The 13173-nt window shown below is 48.5% G+C and overlaps 1 protein-coding gene across 1 annotated transcript in view; it reads left to right on the top strand.

Moving 5' to 3' along the window:
- The first annotated feature begins 2433 nt into the window (after nt 1-2433).
- Cacna1f (calcium voltage-gated channel subunit alpha1 F) overlaps nt 2434-13173 on the top strand; it is a 29473-nt gene continuing 18733 nt past the window's right edge. The window contains 15 exon segments of the mRNA XM_051142286.1: nt 2434-2458; nt 4293-4542; nt 5421-5526; nt 5730-5869; nt 6109-6251; nt 6337-6489; nt 7055-7251; nt 7360-7463; nt 9521-9711; nt 9939-10031; nt 10142-10235; nt 10393-10419; nt 10562-10722; nt 11847-12072; nt 12908-13115. Of these exon segments, the coding sequence (XP_050998243.1) occupies nt 2434-2458; nt 4293-4542; nt 5421-5526; nt 5730-5869; nt 6109-6251; nt 6337-6489; nt 7055-7251; nt 7360-7463; nt 9521-9711; nt 9939-10031; nt 10142-10235; nt 10393-10419; nt 10562-10722; nt 11847-12072; nt 12908-13115 (2118 nt within the window).

Raw genomic sequence — 13173 nt, 5'->3', positions numbered from 1 at the left:
TTGGGAACTGTAGTTCGGAGAGTGAGCTCGGCGCTGGCAAGGGTGCCTGGAGGCGGGGTGTGAATGTGCACACTCAGCGCTGAGCATGCAATGGATGCTGGAAGCTGTAGTTCTTTCACGTGCAGTCCTGTAGACTCCTCCATGGGAAAAGGAATTGTGCTGGGAGCTGAGAGACCTGACAGAGAAAAGATTCACTTAAAGACACGTTCATCAGCCTCGTCTACAAAGTGAGTCCAGGACAGCCAAGGCTAACACAGAGAAACCCTGTCTGGCGCGCGGGAGCCGGGGGGAGGGGGCGGCGGGGGAGGGGGGGCGGGGGGAGGGGGGAGACACACGTTCACCTCCAAGTTATAAAAACCTATAAATGTACAAAGTAACTGTCCCCCTGTGTCTTGCTTTCCTCATCTGTAGAACGAGAAATTTGATAATACCTACTTCCTAGGGCTAAAACATAATTGCTTCTACTCGCAAAGTGGCCCCCACAACCTGAGTTCTAGCCCTGAGATCCACATGGTGAAAGGCTAGAAATGTGTTAAGAGTCTGGTGTCAAGGCCAGGCATGGTGGCGCACTCCTGTAATCCCAACACTCTGGGAAGCAGAGGCAGGTGGATATCTGTGAGTTCGATGCCAGCCTGCCTGGTCTACAAAGCGATTCCTGGACAGCCAAGGCTACACAGAGAATCCCTATCTTGAAAACAAACAAACAAACAGACAAACAAACAAACTAAAGCATCTGGATTCCACAGGTGCACTGTGACACATGTACGCTCACGCACACAAACAAATAATAGATTTTTAAATAAATAAACCTATTTACTGGGCCAGTAAAATGGTTCATCGCACAAAGCTGCTTGCCACCAACCCTGACAAACTTGAGTTCAAGCCCTGGGACCCATATGGCAGAAAAAGAGAATGGACTCCTGCAAATTGTCCTGACATCCACACATGAGAGAGAGAGAGAGAGAGAGAGAGAGAGAGAGAGAGAGAGAGAGAGAGAGAGAGAGACAGAGAAACAGAGAAACAGAATTACGAAACCAGGCGCCGTGGCAAACACCTGTAACACCAGCACCTGTTTCGAGCATAGATTGGGCTACAGAGCAAGACTACCTCCAAAGAAAGGAAGAAGGAAGTGGGAGAGAAAAAGAAAGAGCTGTCAGTTATATTTAGGTTCATACAATCAATAAATGGACCTTTTTGCCAGGGGGGTGGGTGATGGCACACACCTTTAATCCCAGCATAGGCAGCAGGATCGCTGTGAGTTCGAGGCCAGCCTGGTCTACAAAGTGAGTCCAGGACAGCCAGAGAAATCCTGTCTCAAAGAAAAACAAAAACAAAAACAGCCTGGCGCAGTGGTGCACTCCTATAATCCCAGCACTCAGGGAGGCACAAGCCAGGTGATGTTCGAAGTCAGTCAGCCTGATCTCAAAGAGAGTCCAGGACAGCCAAGACTACACAGAGAAACCCTGTCTCGAAAAAACTAAAATAAAATAAACAGACCATTTTAATATGCTATACATTCGTGTACAATCCAATGAATATTGACACAGCAAATATCTATGAAACCATTACTTATTGAACAAGCCTATTTTGTCTCTACTATCCAGTAGTGTTAACATTTGTCACAAACACACACACACACACACACACACACACACACACACACACACACACAGTCATCACCAACATGGCTCAGTTTCTGAGCTATACTCTGTTTTTTATACTCTGTCCTGTCTTGGTTTGGTTTAATCTTGCGACGTAGTTCAGGCTGGCCTCAAAATTGTAATGATAATACTTCTCTTTCTCCCAAGTACTGGGATTAAAAGCTTATACCACCACTCCTGGCTGTGTTCTGTTTTTAATTACTGTGAATATATAATGAACCTTGATATCAGCTATGGCAAGTTCTCCCATCTTGTTCTTTTCCAGAAAGGTTTTGGCTGGTTTTGATCCTTCGTATCTCAAAGATTGTCAATTGAAAAAAAGACAAAGAAAAAAATTCTGAGATTTTGTTTGGTATAGCCAATGCAAAATGCCAAACAGATCACTTTAGGGAAATTTTACATCATCACGAAATGTTATATCTTACTCCATTTTACATCCCTTTGATATTTAATATTTGACTCTTTTTTCATAGAAATAATGCGCATACCAGGTTCTTCTTATGTACACCAACTGTTATATGCTACTGGAAAATCACAGCATTTTTTTTTTCTTATTTTTGTTTCTGCCTGCTTAGTACAGGTATCTGTTTGCTAACCACTTAACCAGTGCCTTTTCTCTTGCTGATCCCAGCCACACAAATATCCCATTTGCTCCCTTGGTCACCCTCCCAGCTGACACTATTATTCCCCGCCCCGTGACCTTAATCTCTCTAAGTCTGGAAGGGGGGGGGGGGGAACTGTGTGCAGATGGCCTTTGCATCTCCAGAGGAGGATGTCGGAATCTGAAGGCGGGAAAGGTGAGAGCAGCCAGCTACCCCTGAAGACCCTTGGAGTCACACTGGCTCTGGTCCACCCTCACCCTCTCACCCACCCACTGCCTACCTGGACCCTACTCATGAAGAGGCTCTGGGGAACTAGAGTGTCATCACCCTCTTCCTGCCCTAACCACCCCTTACTAGAGCGTCTTTGCCACCTGATCTCAGATGCACCACAACCTAGCCTATGTGCTACCCCCAGTAGCTCATAGGCTTTATTCATAGCCTTTTCTTTCTTCCTTCCTTCCTTTCTTTCTTTCTTATTTTGTTTGTTTATTTGTTGTTGTTTGCTTTTATTTTTTTTTTACTTTTTCATATACATTTATATTATTATGCATATATACAGTAAACTACATACAGCAAGAAGGACCACGAGACAATTAGGAATTATATAAATGTTATATTCATAGTGTTTTGCTTATTTGTATTCAAACCTCCAACTTTTATTCAGAGCCTTAGTTCCCAAATGAAATCCAGACTCAATCCTGATCCTGCACTCAGTCTAACTGCAAATCCGGCCTCAGACTAAACCTTAATCTAAACCCTCCAGAAGACAATCCCCTGCCTCCACCACATGGGACATTAAAATACAAACCTCATGGTGGCTACAGACTTTATTGTGGACTTGAAGGCCATGCAACCTCTAGGCACCAGTACTGCTACTGGAGTGATTTCCCTGGCTGTCCAGAAACAGTACAGACCCGTTCCCAAATTTGTTATTAATCTATTTTATAAGTATAGCTATGTGCCTGAGTCTATGTGTGGGTGCTATGTGTGGGCAGTGCCAGCAGAGGTAAGAAAAGGGTATCAGATCCCCTAGAACTGGAGTTACAGAAGACGATGAGCTGCCGTGTGGGTGCTAGGAACCAAACGCATGTCCTTTGGAAAAGCACTATGTGCTCTTAGCCACCGAGTCACCTGTCCAAGTTGAACAGACCTTTTATAAATACAAAATGAATACAGAGCAAGAACATCCAGCTGATGCTGTTGTGAGCTGAGAAGGCTCCAGAGTCCGAACGCCTTGGTTTGACTTCAGCACATTCCTAACACTTTCATTTCCATCCTCATTTTGAAATCATAATAATACCACATACTAGATATTCTTGTGACTACTGATCTCAATTTACTCCCCACAACGTCCTTATAATGCAGGGGGCTATTATTATCTTTTCCCATTATGCATATAAGAAAATAGAGGCTCCAGGGTAATCACATAATTTACTCAAGGCAGTACGCAACTTCTAAATAGTAGTCAGAATTTGAATTCAGACAGCTTGTTCCCTTCAAAGCTGGGCATCGTAACCAGGCCAACCTATCACCCTTCTCAGAAGCTGAAACCAAGCAGCAGAGTCTTGAAACTGCACGCTGAAAACCCCCATACAAACTGCAAAGCCTCCTCCAAATGTATCCCTCGCTTTGGTCCTCATTCCAAGCCCAACTCATTCAAATACCCACCTGCAACCTTAAATAAGACCTCAACCAAACTCCATTCTTGCCTCTCTCGATTAAGGCTAGACCCACTCTGACCCAAAACCCACTGCTCAACTTTGACCCGAGGTTGAGCTGCACAGCATGGGGATCATCCAGTTAAGTCCTACCTCGCTTGGAAACATTTTTACCTCCATTCCTCAGCTAAATGCCCTCCACCCAAAACTTAATTCCAACATTGAGTGCTAACCCTCAACCCATAACCCAAGCATGCTCCGCTTCGCCATAGTTTTACATGTTCTTCCTCTTCAAACAGAGGGATGGGATTGGACAAGAAATTGCTATGATGACCCCATGCCGTCTCTTCCCTGACTCTTTCTCCACACAGACACCACCCCAGAGGCCAGCCCAGCCAATGGCACAGGGCCTGGTCCTGAATGGGGACTGTGTCCTGGGCCTCCAGCCGCAGGGACTGAGACCAGTGGTGCATCAGGTCTGGGGACGCCAAGACGAAGGACCCAGCACAACAAACACAAGACTGTGGCTGTGGCCAGTGCCCAGAGATCCCCTCGAGCACTCTTCTGCCTCACCCTAAACAATCCCCTTCGGCGCTCCTGCATCAGCATTGTGGAGTGGAAGTATCCTGGGAGGTTCAGGGGTAAGGATCACTGGGGTATGGAAGAGTCAAGAATTAAATCAGGCCTAGAATGGAGAGCTGAGATGACAAGAGACCAAGGATCAAATGTTGCCAGCAGCGGGGAGTAGGGGGGCTGGAGGGTGGGGAGGCGGGGGGGATGGAGGCTGTGATTTCTGGGGTGGGAGTGTAGCTCAGTGATAGAGCGTTTCTTTGGTATATTAGATACCCAGAGTTCAATCCAAAGCATCGCAAATTAGAGAGAGAACAGAGAGAGAGAGTCCAGAGAGATGAAGATCACCAAGATCAAGAGTCAAGCACTAAGCTGACCCTGCTTGCATATGCCCATAATCCCATAACTCAGGAAGCTGGGACAGGAGAGCTGAAAATTCAAGGACAGCCTGGGCTACAAAGCATGATCGTGTTTCAAAAAAAAAAAAAAAATCAAGTGTAAATGGAGCTCAGTCGGTAGAGTGTTTATCTAGCATACACAAAGCCATGGGGTTCAATCCCCAGTACCCCATAAACTGGGCAGGGAGGTACACACCTGTGGTGATCCTTTCCCTCAGAAGGTGGAAGCAGGGAACCTTCGACTACATAGCACAGCAAGTTTGGGGTTTGAGACCAGCCCGAGCTACATGCAACTTCTCAAAATAATAATAATAACAATAATAACAACAATGATAATAATAATAATATGATGGTGATGATGATATAGTTGAGAGGGAGGAATCAAAGTTAAAGTTAAGGCCTTGGGCAGGGCAGGGCTGAGAATGTCAGAACCTTGAAGTCTAGAGTCAGCACCGGGTGGAGAGGGCACCGAGGGAATGTGGGCTTTTCAATGTCACTCTTCCCGGGTCCTTAACTGTGTGTTCACCTGAGGCCTTTTGATATTCTCATCCTCCTGACCATCTTTGCCAACTGCGTGGCATTGGGGGTATATATCCCCTTCCCTGAGGACGACTCCAACACTGCTAACCACAACTTGGTGAGGCCTACCCCATCCCCAGCCAAACTTCACTTTCCTTTAGAGCTACAGCCTAAGCCACCCAGCCAGACCCCACACCTCCTGGACCTACCCTAACCCACACTCTGTCCTGGAAAAAGCAACTTTAACCTGTGCCCACACCCACCGGGTCTGATCTCAAAGAAGTCCCGGTCTTCCCGCCCCGCCCCTGGCTCCGCCCTCAGGAACAGGTAGAATATGTGTTCCTCGTGATTTTCACCGTGGAGACGGTCCTCAAGATCGTGGCCTACGGGCTGGTGCTCCATCCCAGCGCCTACATTCGCAACGGTTGGAACCTACTCGACTTCATCATCGTCGTGGTGGGGTGCGCGTCTGCAGGGGAGGGGCACCCCACCCTAGTTCACAACCCGCTGAATTCTGGGGCTGGGGAAGCGACTGCTTCAGACAGACCGTATTTGTCAGCTAGAACCAGGAATATTAACATATGTAAAACCATTCGCGCTTCCAGTTACAGGGACTTGTGCTTTTCTAAAGAAAAAGGAGGAAAACGGGCGGGAGCCAAAGGCCTGGCTCTGCCCCCCTTATTCCATGCTCCCCCATCAGGCTGTTCAGCGTGCTGCTGGAGCAGGGACCTGGGCGGCCAGGCGATGCCCCGCATACTGGAGGAAAGCCGGGAGGCTTCGATGTGAAGGCACTGCGGGCATTTAGGGTGCTACGGCCACTAAGGCTGGTATCTGGGGTCCCGAGTAAGTATACGTCCCCCAACCCCGAGTAGGAGGTGGGGCGCCAGGCTGAGAGCGAATGCGCTGAGCCAGCCCCTCCCCGCCCCAGGCCTGCACATAGTGCTCAATTCCATCATGAAGGCGCTGGTGCCACTGCTACACATCGCCCTGCTGGTGCTCTTCGTCATTATAATTTACGCCATCATCGGACTCGAGCTGTTCCTCGGACGCATGCACAAGACATGCTACTTCCTGGGATCTGGTCAGCCAGCACCCTTTCACAGGGCAGGGCACGCCCCTGCCTTCACTTCTGGGTCCCCTCTTGCATCTAGAAAGCCCACTGAGTTTCGCAAGACTCAATGGCTGGGTTCGAGTTCTACCCTTGTGTCGCCAAACCCCACCCCTGTATTCAACACTCCGCCCTAAATCTCAGAATACAACCCCTCCCTCAATAATGGCTTGGGCAGGTATCACAAGACTCCATCCACAAGCCCAGTCTGCCTACCGGCATTTAATACCGCAGACTCCATAACTCGCCCTTAGGCGGTTATGTCGACTTCCACCCACCCAAGCCTTTTCTCCACCCTCTTTTCCTCATATTCACGAGACTCTGCCCCTAGGTTCATGCACGTTCACTCTTGCCAGACCCTTAGTGGAAGGATTTACCGCCTTCAGTGGTTTGACCCCAGCAGAGAGACCTAGGATTACTTTTGCCTTCGATGTATCTGGGGCATTGAAACAAACTTCCTATGAGGATGGGGCTGCAGAGTGGCAGGAACTAGAGTGCGACTTGCTTCATTTAGTCCCGGACTTCAATTTTCCTGTAGATATGGAGGCAGAGGAGGACCCTTCCCCCTGTGCATCTTCTGGCTCTGGGCGTTCATGCACACTGAACCAGACTGAGTGCCGCGGGCGCTGGCCGGGACCCAATGGAGGCATCACGAACTTTGACAATTTTTTCTTTGCCATGCTAACTGTGTTCCAGTGTATTACCATGGAAGGCTGGACAGATGTCCTCTACTGGGTGAGATGAACAAGTCCTCACACGGCTTGGGGGCTGCACCTGCTGCCCTTCCTCCCCAGTTCGGGTTGTCCTGCTGCATGTTATGAGGGAAATATGTTCTCTCTCCAGATGCAGGATGCTATGGGGTATGAACTACCTTGGGTGTACTTTGTGAGCCTCGTCATCTTTGGGTCCTTCTTTGTCCTCAACCTTGTGCTTGGAGTCCTAAGTGGGTGAGAAGCCTGGGTATTTTCCCCTATAATCCCACCCACTGCCCTGCCCTTTTGTGCTGCCAAATTCCTAGGCATCTTTCAAAAACCGCATCTGAGCTGGGCTGGGCAACACTAAAGTAATCTGATGGCTTCCTTCAGTCATTCAACCTTAAACATCTACACTATGGCAGACACTGTTAGAGAAATGGGACAAGAAACAAAAATCCCTGGTTTCTTGGGTATTGCATTTTCATAGGAAGATACAAATAATAACAAAACATGATTAGTAAATGTAAGTACAGCACACATACACACACACACACACACACACACATACACACTGTACACTGTGAAAAGGAAAGAAAAATAAAGAGGAACAGAGATATGTTGCAATTAACAATACCCACATCTGTGGCTGGGGAGATAGCTCAGTAAAGAATGCTTGGGGACCGTGGCTTGGTGGTGCATGCCTTTAATCCCAGCACTCTGGAGGCAGAGGCAGGTGGATCACTGTGAATTCAAGGCCAGCCTGGTCTACAGAGTGAATTCGGGATAGCCAAGAAAGCATAGAGAAACCCTTTCTTGAAAACAAAACAAAAACAAAAACAAAAAGAATGCTTGAGGAAGATGGGCACTGTGATTCATGCCTTTAATCCGAGCACTTAGGAAGCAGAGGCAGGCAGCTCTCGTGAGTTTGAAGCCAACCTGGTCTACATAGTGGGGTCCAGGAGCTCCAGGGCTACAAGAGAAACCCTGTCTCAAAAAATAAAAACAAAAAGAGTGCTTGCAGAAGATCCAGGCTCAGTTTCCAGCACCCACATGACAGATCACAACCAAGTGTAACATGAGTGCTGGGGGAGCAAATTCCCTCTTCTGACCTCTGAGGGCTCCTGCATGCAAATGATATCCATATATTAAGGCAGGGTCACATACATACACATACATAATAATTTTTTATCTTTTTCATTTTTCAAGACAGGGCTTCTCCTGTGTAGCCATGGCTGTCCTGGACTCTCTCCCTGTAGATCAGGCTGGACTCTGCTTCCCAAGTGCTGGGACTAAAGTTGTGTGCCACTATCACCTGGCCTAATACTTTTTGTTTTTCAAGACAAGGTTTTTCTGTGTATCCTTGGCTGTCCTGGACTTGCTTTTTAGACCAGGCTGGCCTTGAACTCACAGCGATCTGCCTGCCTCTGCCTCCTCCAGAGTGCTGGGATTAAAGGCGTGTGCCACCATGTCCAGCAATACTTTTTAAAAATAAAGAAATGGGAACATCAGAGCTGTCGTGGTGCATCTCTGTACCCAACACCAAGCGGCAGAAAAGATTATAAATTTGGGGAGTCCCTGAGCTAGTGATGAGACACTATCTCAAAAAAAATACAAGCAACCCAGGCCTGGAACATACACCTGTCATTCCAGCAGTTAGGAGACAGAATCAGGAGAATCATTTTGACTACATAACAAGTTCAAGATCAGCCTGGACTGTTTGGCAAGTTCAAAATCAGCCTACAGTACATGAGATCTTATCTCCAAAAGTATGATAATAATAATAATAAATAATAATAATAATAATAATAATAATAATAATAATAATAATAATAATAATCAGAGTCCAGCAACTTGGGTGTGTGAATAAAGATAGTTATTGTCAAGTCCACTAACCTAAGCTCAATACCCAAGACCCACATGGTAGGAAGAGAGAACCAGCCAGGCAGTAGCACACCTTTAATCCCAGCACTCAGGAGGCAGAGGCAGGTGGATCGCTGTGAGTTCAAGGCCAGCCTGGTCTACAAAGCGAGTCCAGGACATCCAAGGCTACACAGAGAAACCTATCTCTAAAGCAGCAACATTCAATCAATTGATCAATAAATAAATAAATAAATATCAAGAAAGACCTCTTGTGAAGGTGTTGATAACATTCTAAGTTATAGGAACAGCCACAGCCAGGGCAAAGGCGTGGAGGCTAGAATGTCCTTGACATATCCAAGGAACAATTAGAAGGCTATGGTGGTTGGCATGGTAAAGACAAGGTTACTGAGGATGACGTCCTTATGTAGTCTTCTCCTCTCCCCCTCCAGGGAGTTCTCCAAGGAAAGAGAAAAGGCAAAAGCACGAGGTGACTTTCAGAAGCTTCGAGAGAAACAACAGATGGAAGAGGACCTTCGGGGCTACCTGGACTGGATCACACAGGCTGAGGACTTAGACCTTCATGACTCCTCTGTAGATGGCAACTTGGCTTCTTTTGCTGAAGAGGGACGGGCTGGCCATCGTAGGCAACTCAGTTCTGGCCCAGCTTCATTCCTACCCCAGCAGTGATTGTCCTCCTGAGAGCCAGGCCAAGCCTGCAGCCACCCTAGCCTTTGCCCCAAATCTGGCTCAGGACACAGAATCTCAACCCAGACTCAAACACAAAGACTCCAACTAGCACCTTGTCTCCTAGACCTGACCCAAATTCTGCTTCCAGGCCAATCTTACCAGTTGGATCTATCCCCACAGGGCCACAACTATCGGAGCTGACCAATAGGAGGCGCGGTCGACTGCGATGGTTCAGCCACTCCACTCGCTCCACACACTCCACCAGCAGCCATGGTGAGGACCACTCCAGCAAGGAGCGGGCCGGAACTGGTAGACAGAGGGAAAACCCTAAAGTGGGACCTAGAGTCTTTGGGTCTTAACCTCTATCCTCTCTTTGCCCACAGCCAGCCTCCCAGCCAGTGACACTGGCTCCATAACAGACACCCCAGGAGATGAGGATGAAGAGGAGGGGACCATGGCCAGCTGTACCCGCTGCTTGTGAGGGATCCCAGCCCTTAATCCCTAAGTAGCCCAGAGCCCCCACCTCATCTTGACTTTAGCTTCAAACCTTGACCTCAGCTCCTGACCTCCAGTCACAGCTACCGATTCCCTCTCACCTCCTAATGACACCCCCTCCCTTTCCAAATATTTCTAGAAACAAGATCACGAAAACCAAGGTCTGGTAAGTGGTGAAAGTTGCGCAACCTTTTGGCCCCATGCCTTTGAGACTGGCCCACCTCCAAGGCCCATGCGACTTCTGGGCTCCCCGACCTAACATCGCGCATAGTCTACCTCAGTGCTGTAAGGAGCTCTTCTCCACCCAGCCGCCACTTCCGCCGAGCCAACCGGGGTCTCCGTGCACGCTGCCGCAGGGCTGTCAAGTCCAATGCCTGCTACTGGGCTGTACTCCTGCTCGTCTTCCTCAACACGTTGACCATCGCTTCAGAGCATCATGGACAGCCTGTGTGGCTCACCCAGACCCAAGGTGTACCTCAGCCTGCCAGCTCCCTCCACCCCAGAAGTTCAAACGCAGCCTCTCTAGGGAGCCTTTGATCCCCCCAGACACTACCTTCCACTCCAGCTAAGTGCAGAAACCTTAACCTATCCTAGCCCACCCTGCAAACCACACTTATGTGGCACCTGCTATGCATATCAAGATCTAGTCTCAGTATTTCAACTGTCCAAACCCAAACTTTACCTAAGTGTTCAGGTCACGGGTCCTCATCACCATGGCGCTGATGTCAAGCAACTAACCCCAAGACTCAGCTTCTCAGGGGCAGGGCAGGAATCAGAATCCCTACTTTTTGTTGTTGTTGTTGTTTGTTTGTTTGCTTGCTTGCTTTTTTTTTTCTTTCCAAGACAGGGTTTCTCTGTGTAGCCCTGGCTGTCCTGGACTCACTTTGTAGACGAGGCTGGCCTCGAACTCACAGAGATCCGCCTGCCTCTGCCTCCCAAGTGCACCATCTCACCCAGCTAGAATCCCTACTCTTAACACCTTACTGTCTGGACAAGTTAACCCTTCTGTGCCTCAGTTTCCCCATGCATGAATGGAGATGATAAAAATACCCATGACATGGAGCGGTTGGGAAGATTTCATGAGCTCAGCTGTGAAGCGCTCAGAATATTGTTTGCCCACTTCAAGTATCAACTGTTACTATTCCTTGCCATCTCAACCTCATTTTTGTCACTGGTCCTGTTTTATCTCCCCCCCAAACCAGTCCCAAAGGAATCCTAGGCTTGGAGCTGGAGGTGTAGCTCAGCAGTAAAGTACATGTGTGTGGCCCTGGGTTCCAGTCCCAGAACCAAAAACGTAAGACATAAATCTAAAAAAAAAAAAAATTTTTTTTAATAATAAATCCTAGATGCTAACTGCACCATTGGAATTGGAATCGTCTTTGACTCACAAAGGCTGACTCTGGCCCCTACCTCAACTTGCACCTCTACCCCAGCTCCAACTCTAACTTGCTCTAACCTACAAATGCACCCCATCCCTAACCCCAATCAAACCATAGCCCATACCTGGCCTGCTCTATGCTACCCCAAGATCACACCAAAGCCCCTGGCTTCCCACATGGGAAGCTCACCTACTGTTCCCCCACCACACAACAGAGTATGCCAACAAAGTACTGCTCTGCCTCTTCACCGTGGAGATGCTTCTTAAGCTGTATGGTCTGGGCCCTTCTGTCTATGTCGCCTCCTTTTTCAACCGCTTTGACTGCTTCGTGGTCTGTGGAGGTATCCTAGAAACCACTTTGGTGGAGGTCGGGGCCATGCAACCTCTCGGCATCTCAGTGCTCCGATGTGTGCGCCTCCTCAGGATCTTCAAGGTCACCAGGTATGTATGTATGCTTGGGGCCCAAAATGCAGCCCCAACTCCACACCCCAGCTCTGAAGACAATCTCATCAGCCTCCTTCATTTAGCAAACATCCACTGAGCACCTATGGCTGCATGCTGACCTTCTAGGTCCTAGGGAAAGCAAAGGAAGCATAAATTCCTACCCTCCTGGAGAGGAGAGTCACCCAGGAATAGTGCCTCCTCTGCCTCCATCCCATGTCCCAGCCTGACCCCAAGGCCCATCTCCATGTTCATTCTCCATCCCAGCCATAGCACGTTCTCTAATCCCAAACCTGTCATCCACTGGTCCACTCTCAAGTCCCAAGCCCAACCCAATCTCCCACTTGCGTCCTAGCTCCTAGCCTGAGCTCCATCACTGAGCACCAACCACCACAAGGCTATTCTCAATTCTCTGATGTGTCTCTACTCCTGTCAGCAACCTTTCACCAACTGCAACCCCATTTGCTGCTCTGCCTAGCCCCAAGATCCTCTCATCTCCTTTCCTATACCAACCTTCAGCCATAACCTTCTCCCAACTCCTCCAACCCCAAATCACCATGGCCCCATGCCCCCATGCCCAATTCATCCTATTCCCAACATGAAACCCAATTCTATCTATACCTTCACCCTAATTCCACCTCCTACCGCACCCTTAATCCAAATTTAGGAGCCCCCCTCCTTTCTTACTCTTCAATTCCAAAAGTCACTCCCAACTTTGACACCACAGCCTATTTTAACCCCATCTGCCCCAGTGCATCCCAAGTCGGAGGCCTGCCTGGCTCCTGACTCTACAGGGAACCAAATGTGAACTCTCTGCTTTCTATCTCTGTTGCAGGCACTGGGCATCCCTGAGCAATCTGGTCGCATCCCTGCTCAATTCCATGAAGTCCATCGCATCCTTGTTGCTTCTCCTTTTTCTCTTTATCATCATCTTCTCCTTGCTTGGCATGCAGCTGTTTGGGGGCAAGTTCAACTTTGACCAGACCCAGACCAAGAGAAGCACCTTTGACACATTCCCCCAAGCCCTCCTCACTGTCTTTCAGGTATGGCCTGGGGACCCTGAGCTGTGTACATGATGGTAGGGTGTGGAGTTATAGGAGG

Source organism: Acomys russatus, chromosome X, assembly GCF_903995435.1.
Source record: "Acomys russatus chromosome X, mAcoRus1.1, whole genome shotgun sequence".
NCBI lineage: Eukaryota > Metazoa > Chordata > Mammalia > Rodentia > Muridae > Acomys > Acomys russatus.
This window is presented reverse-complemented; position numbering and strand designations above follow the sequence as displayed.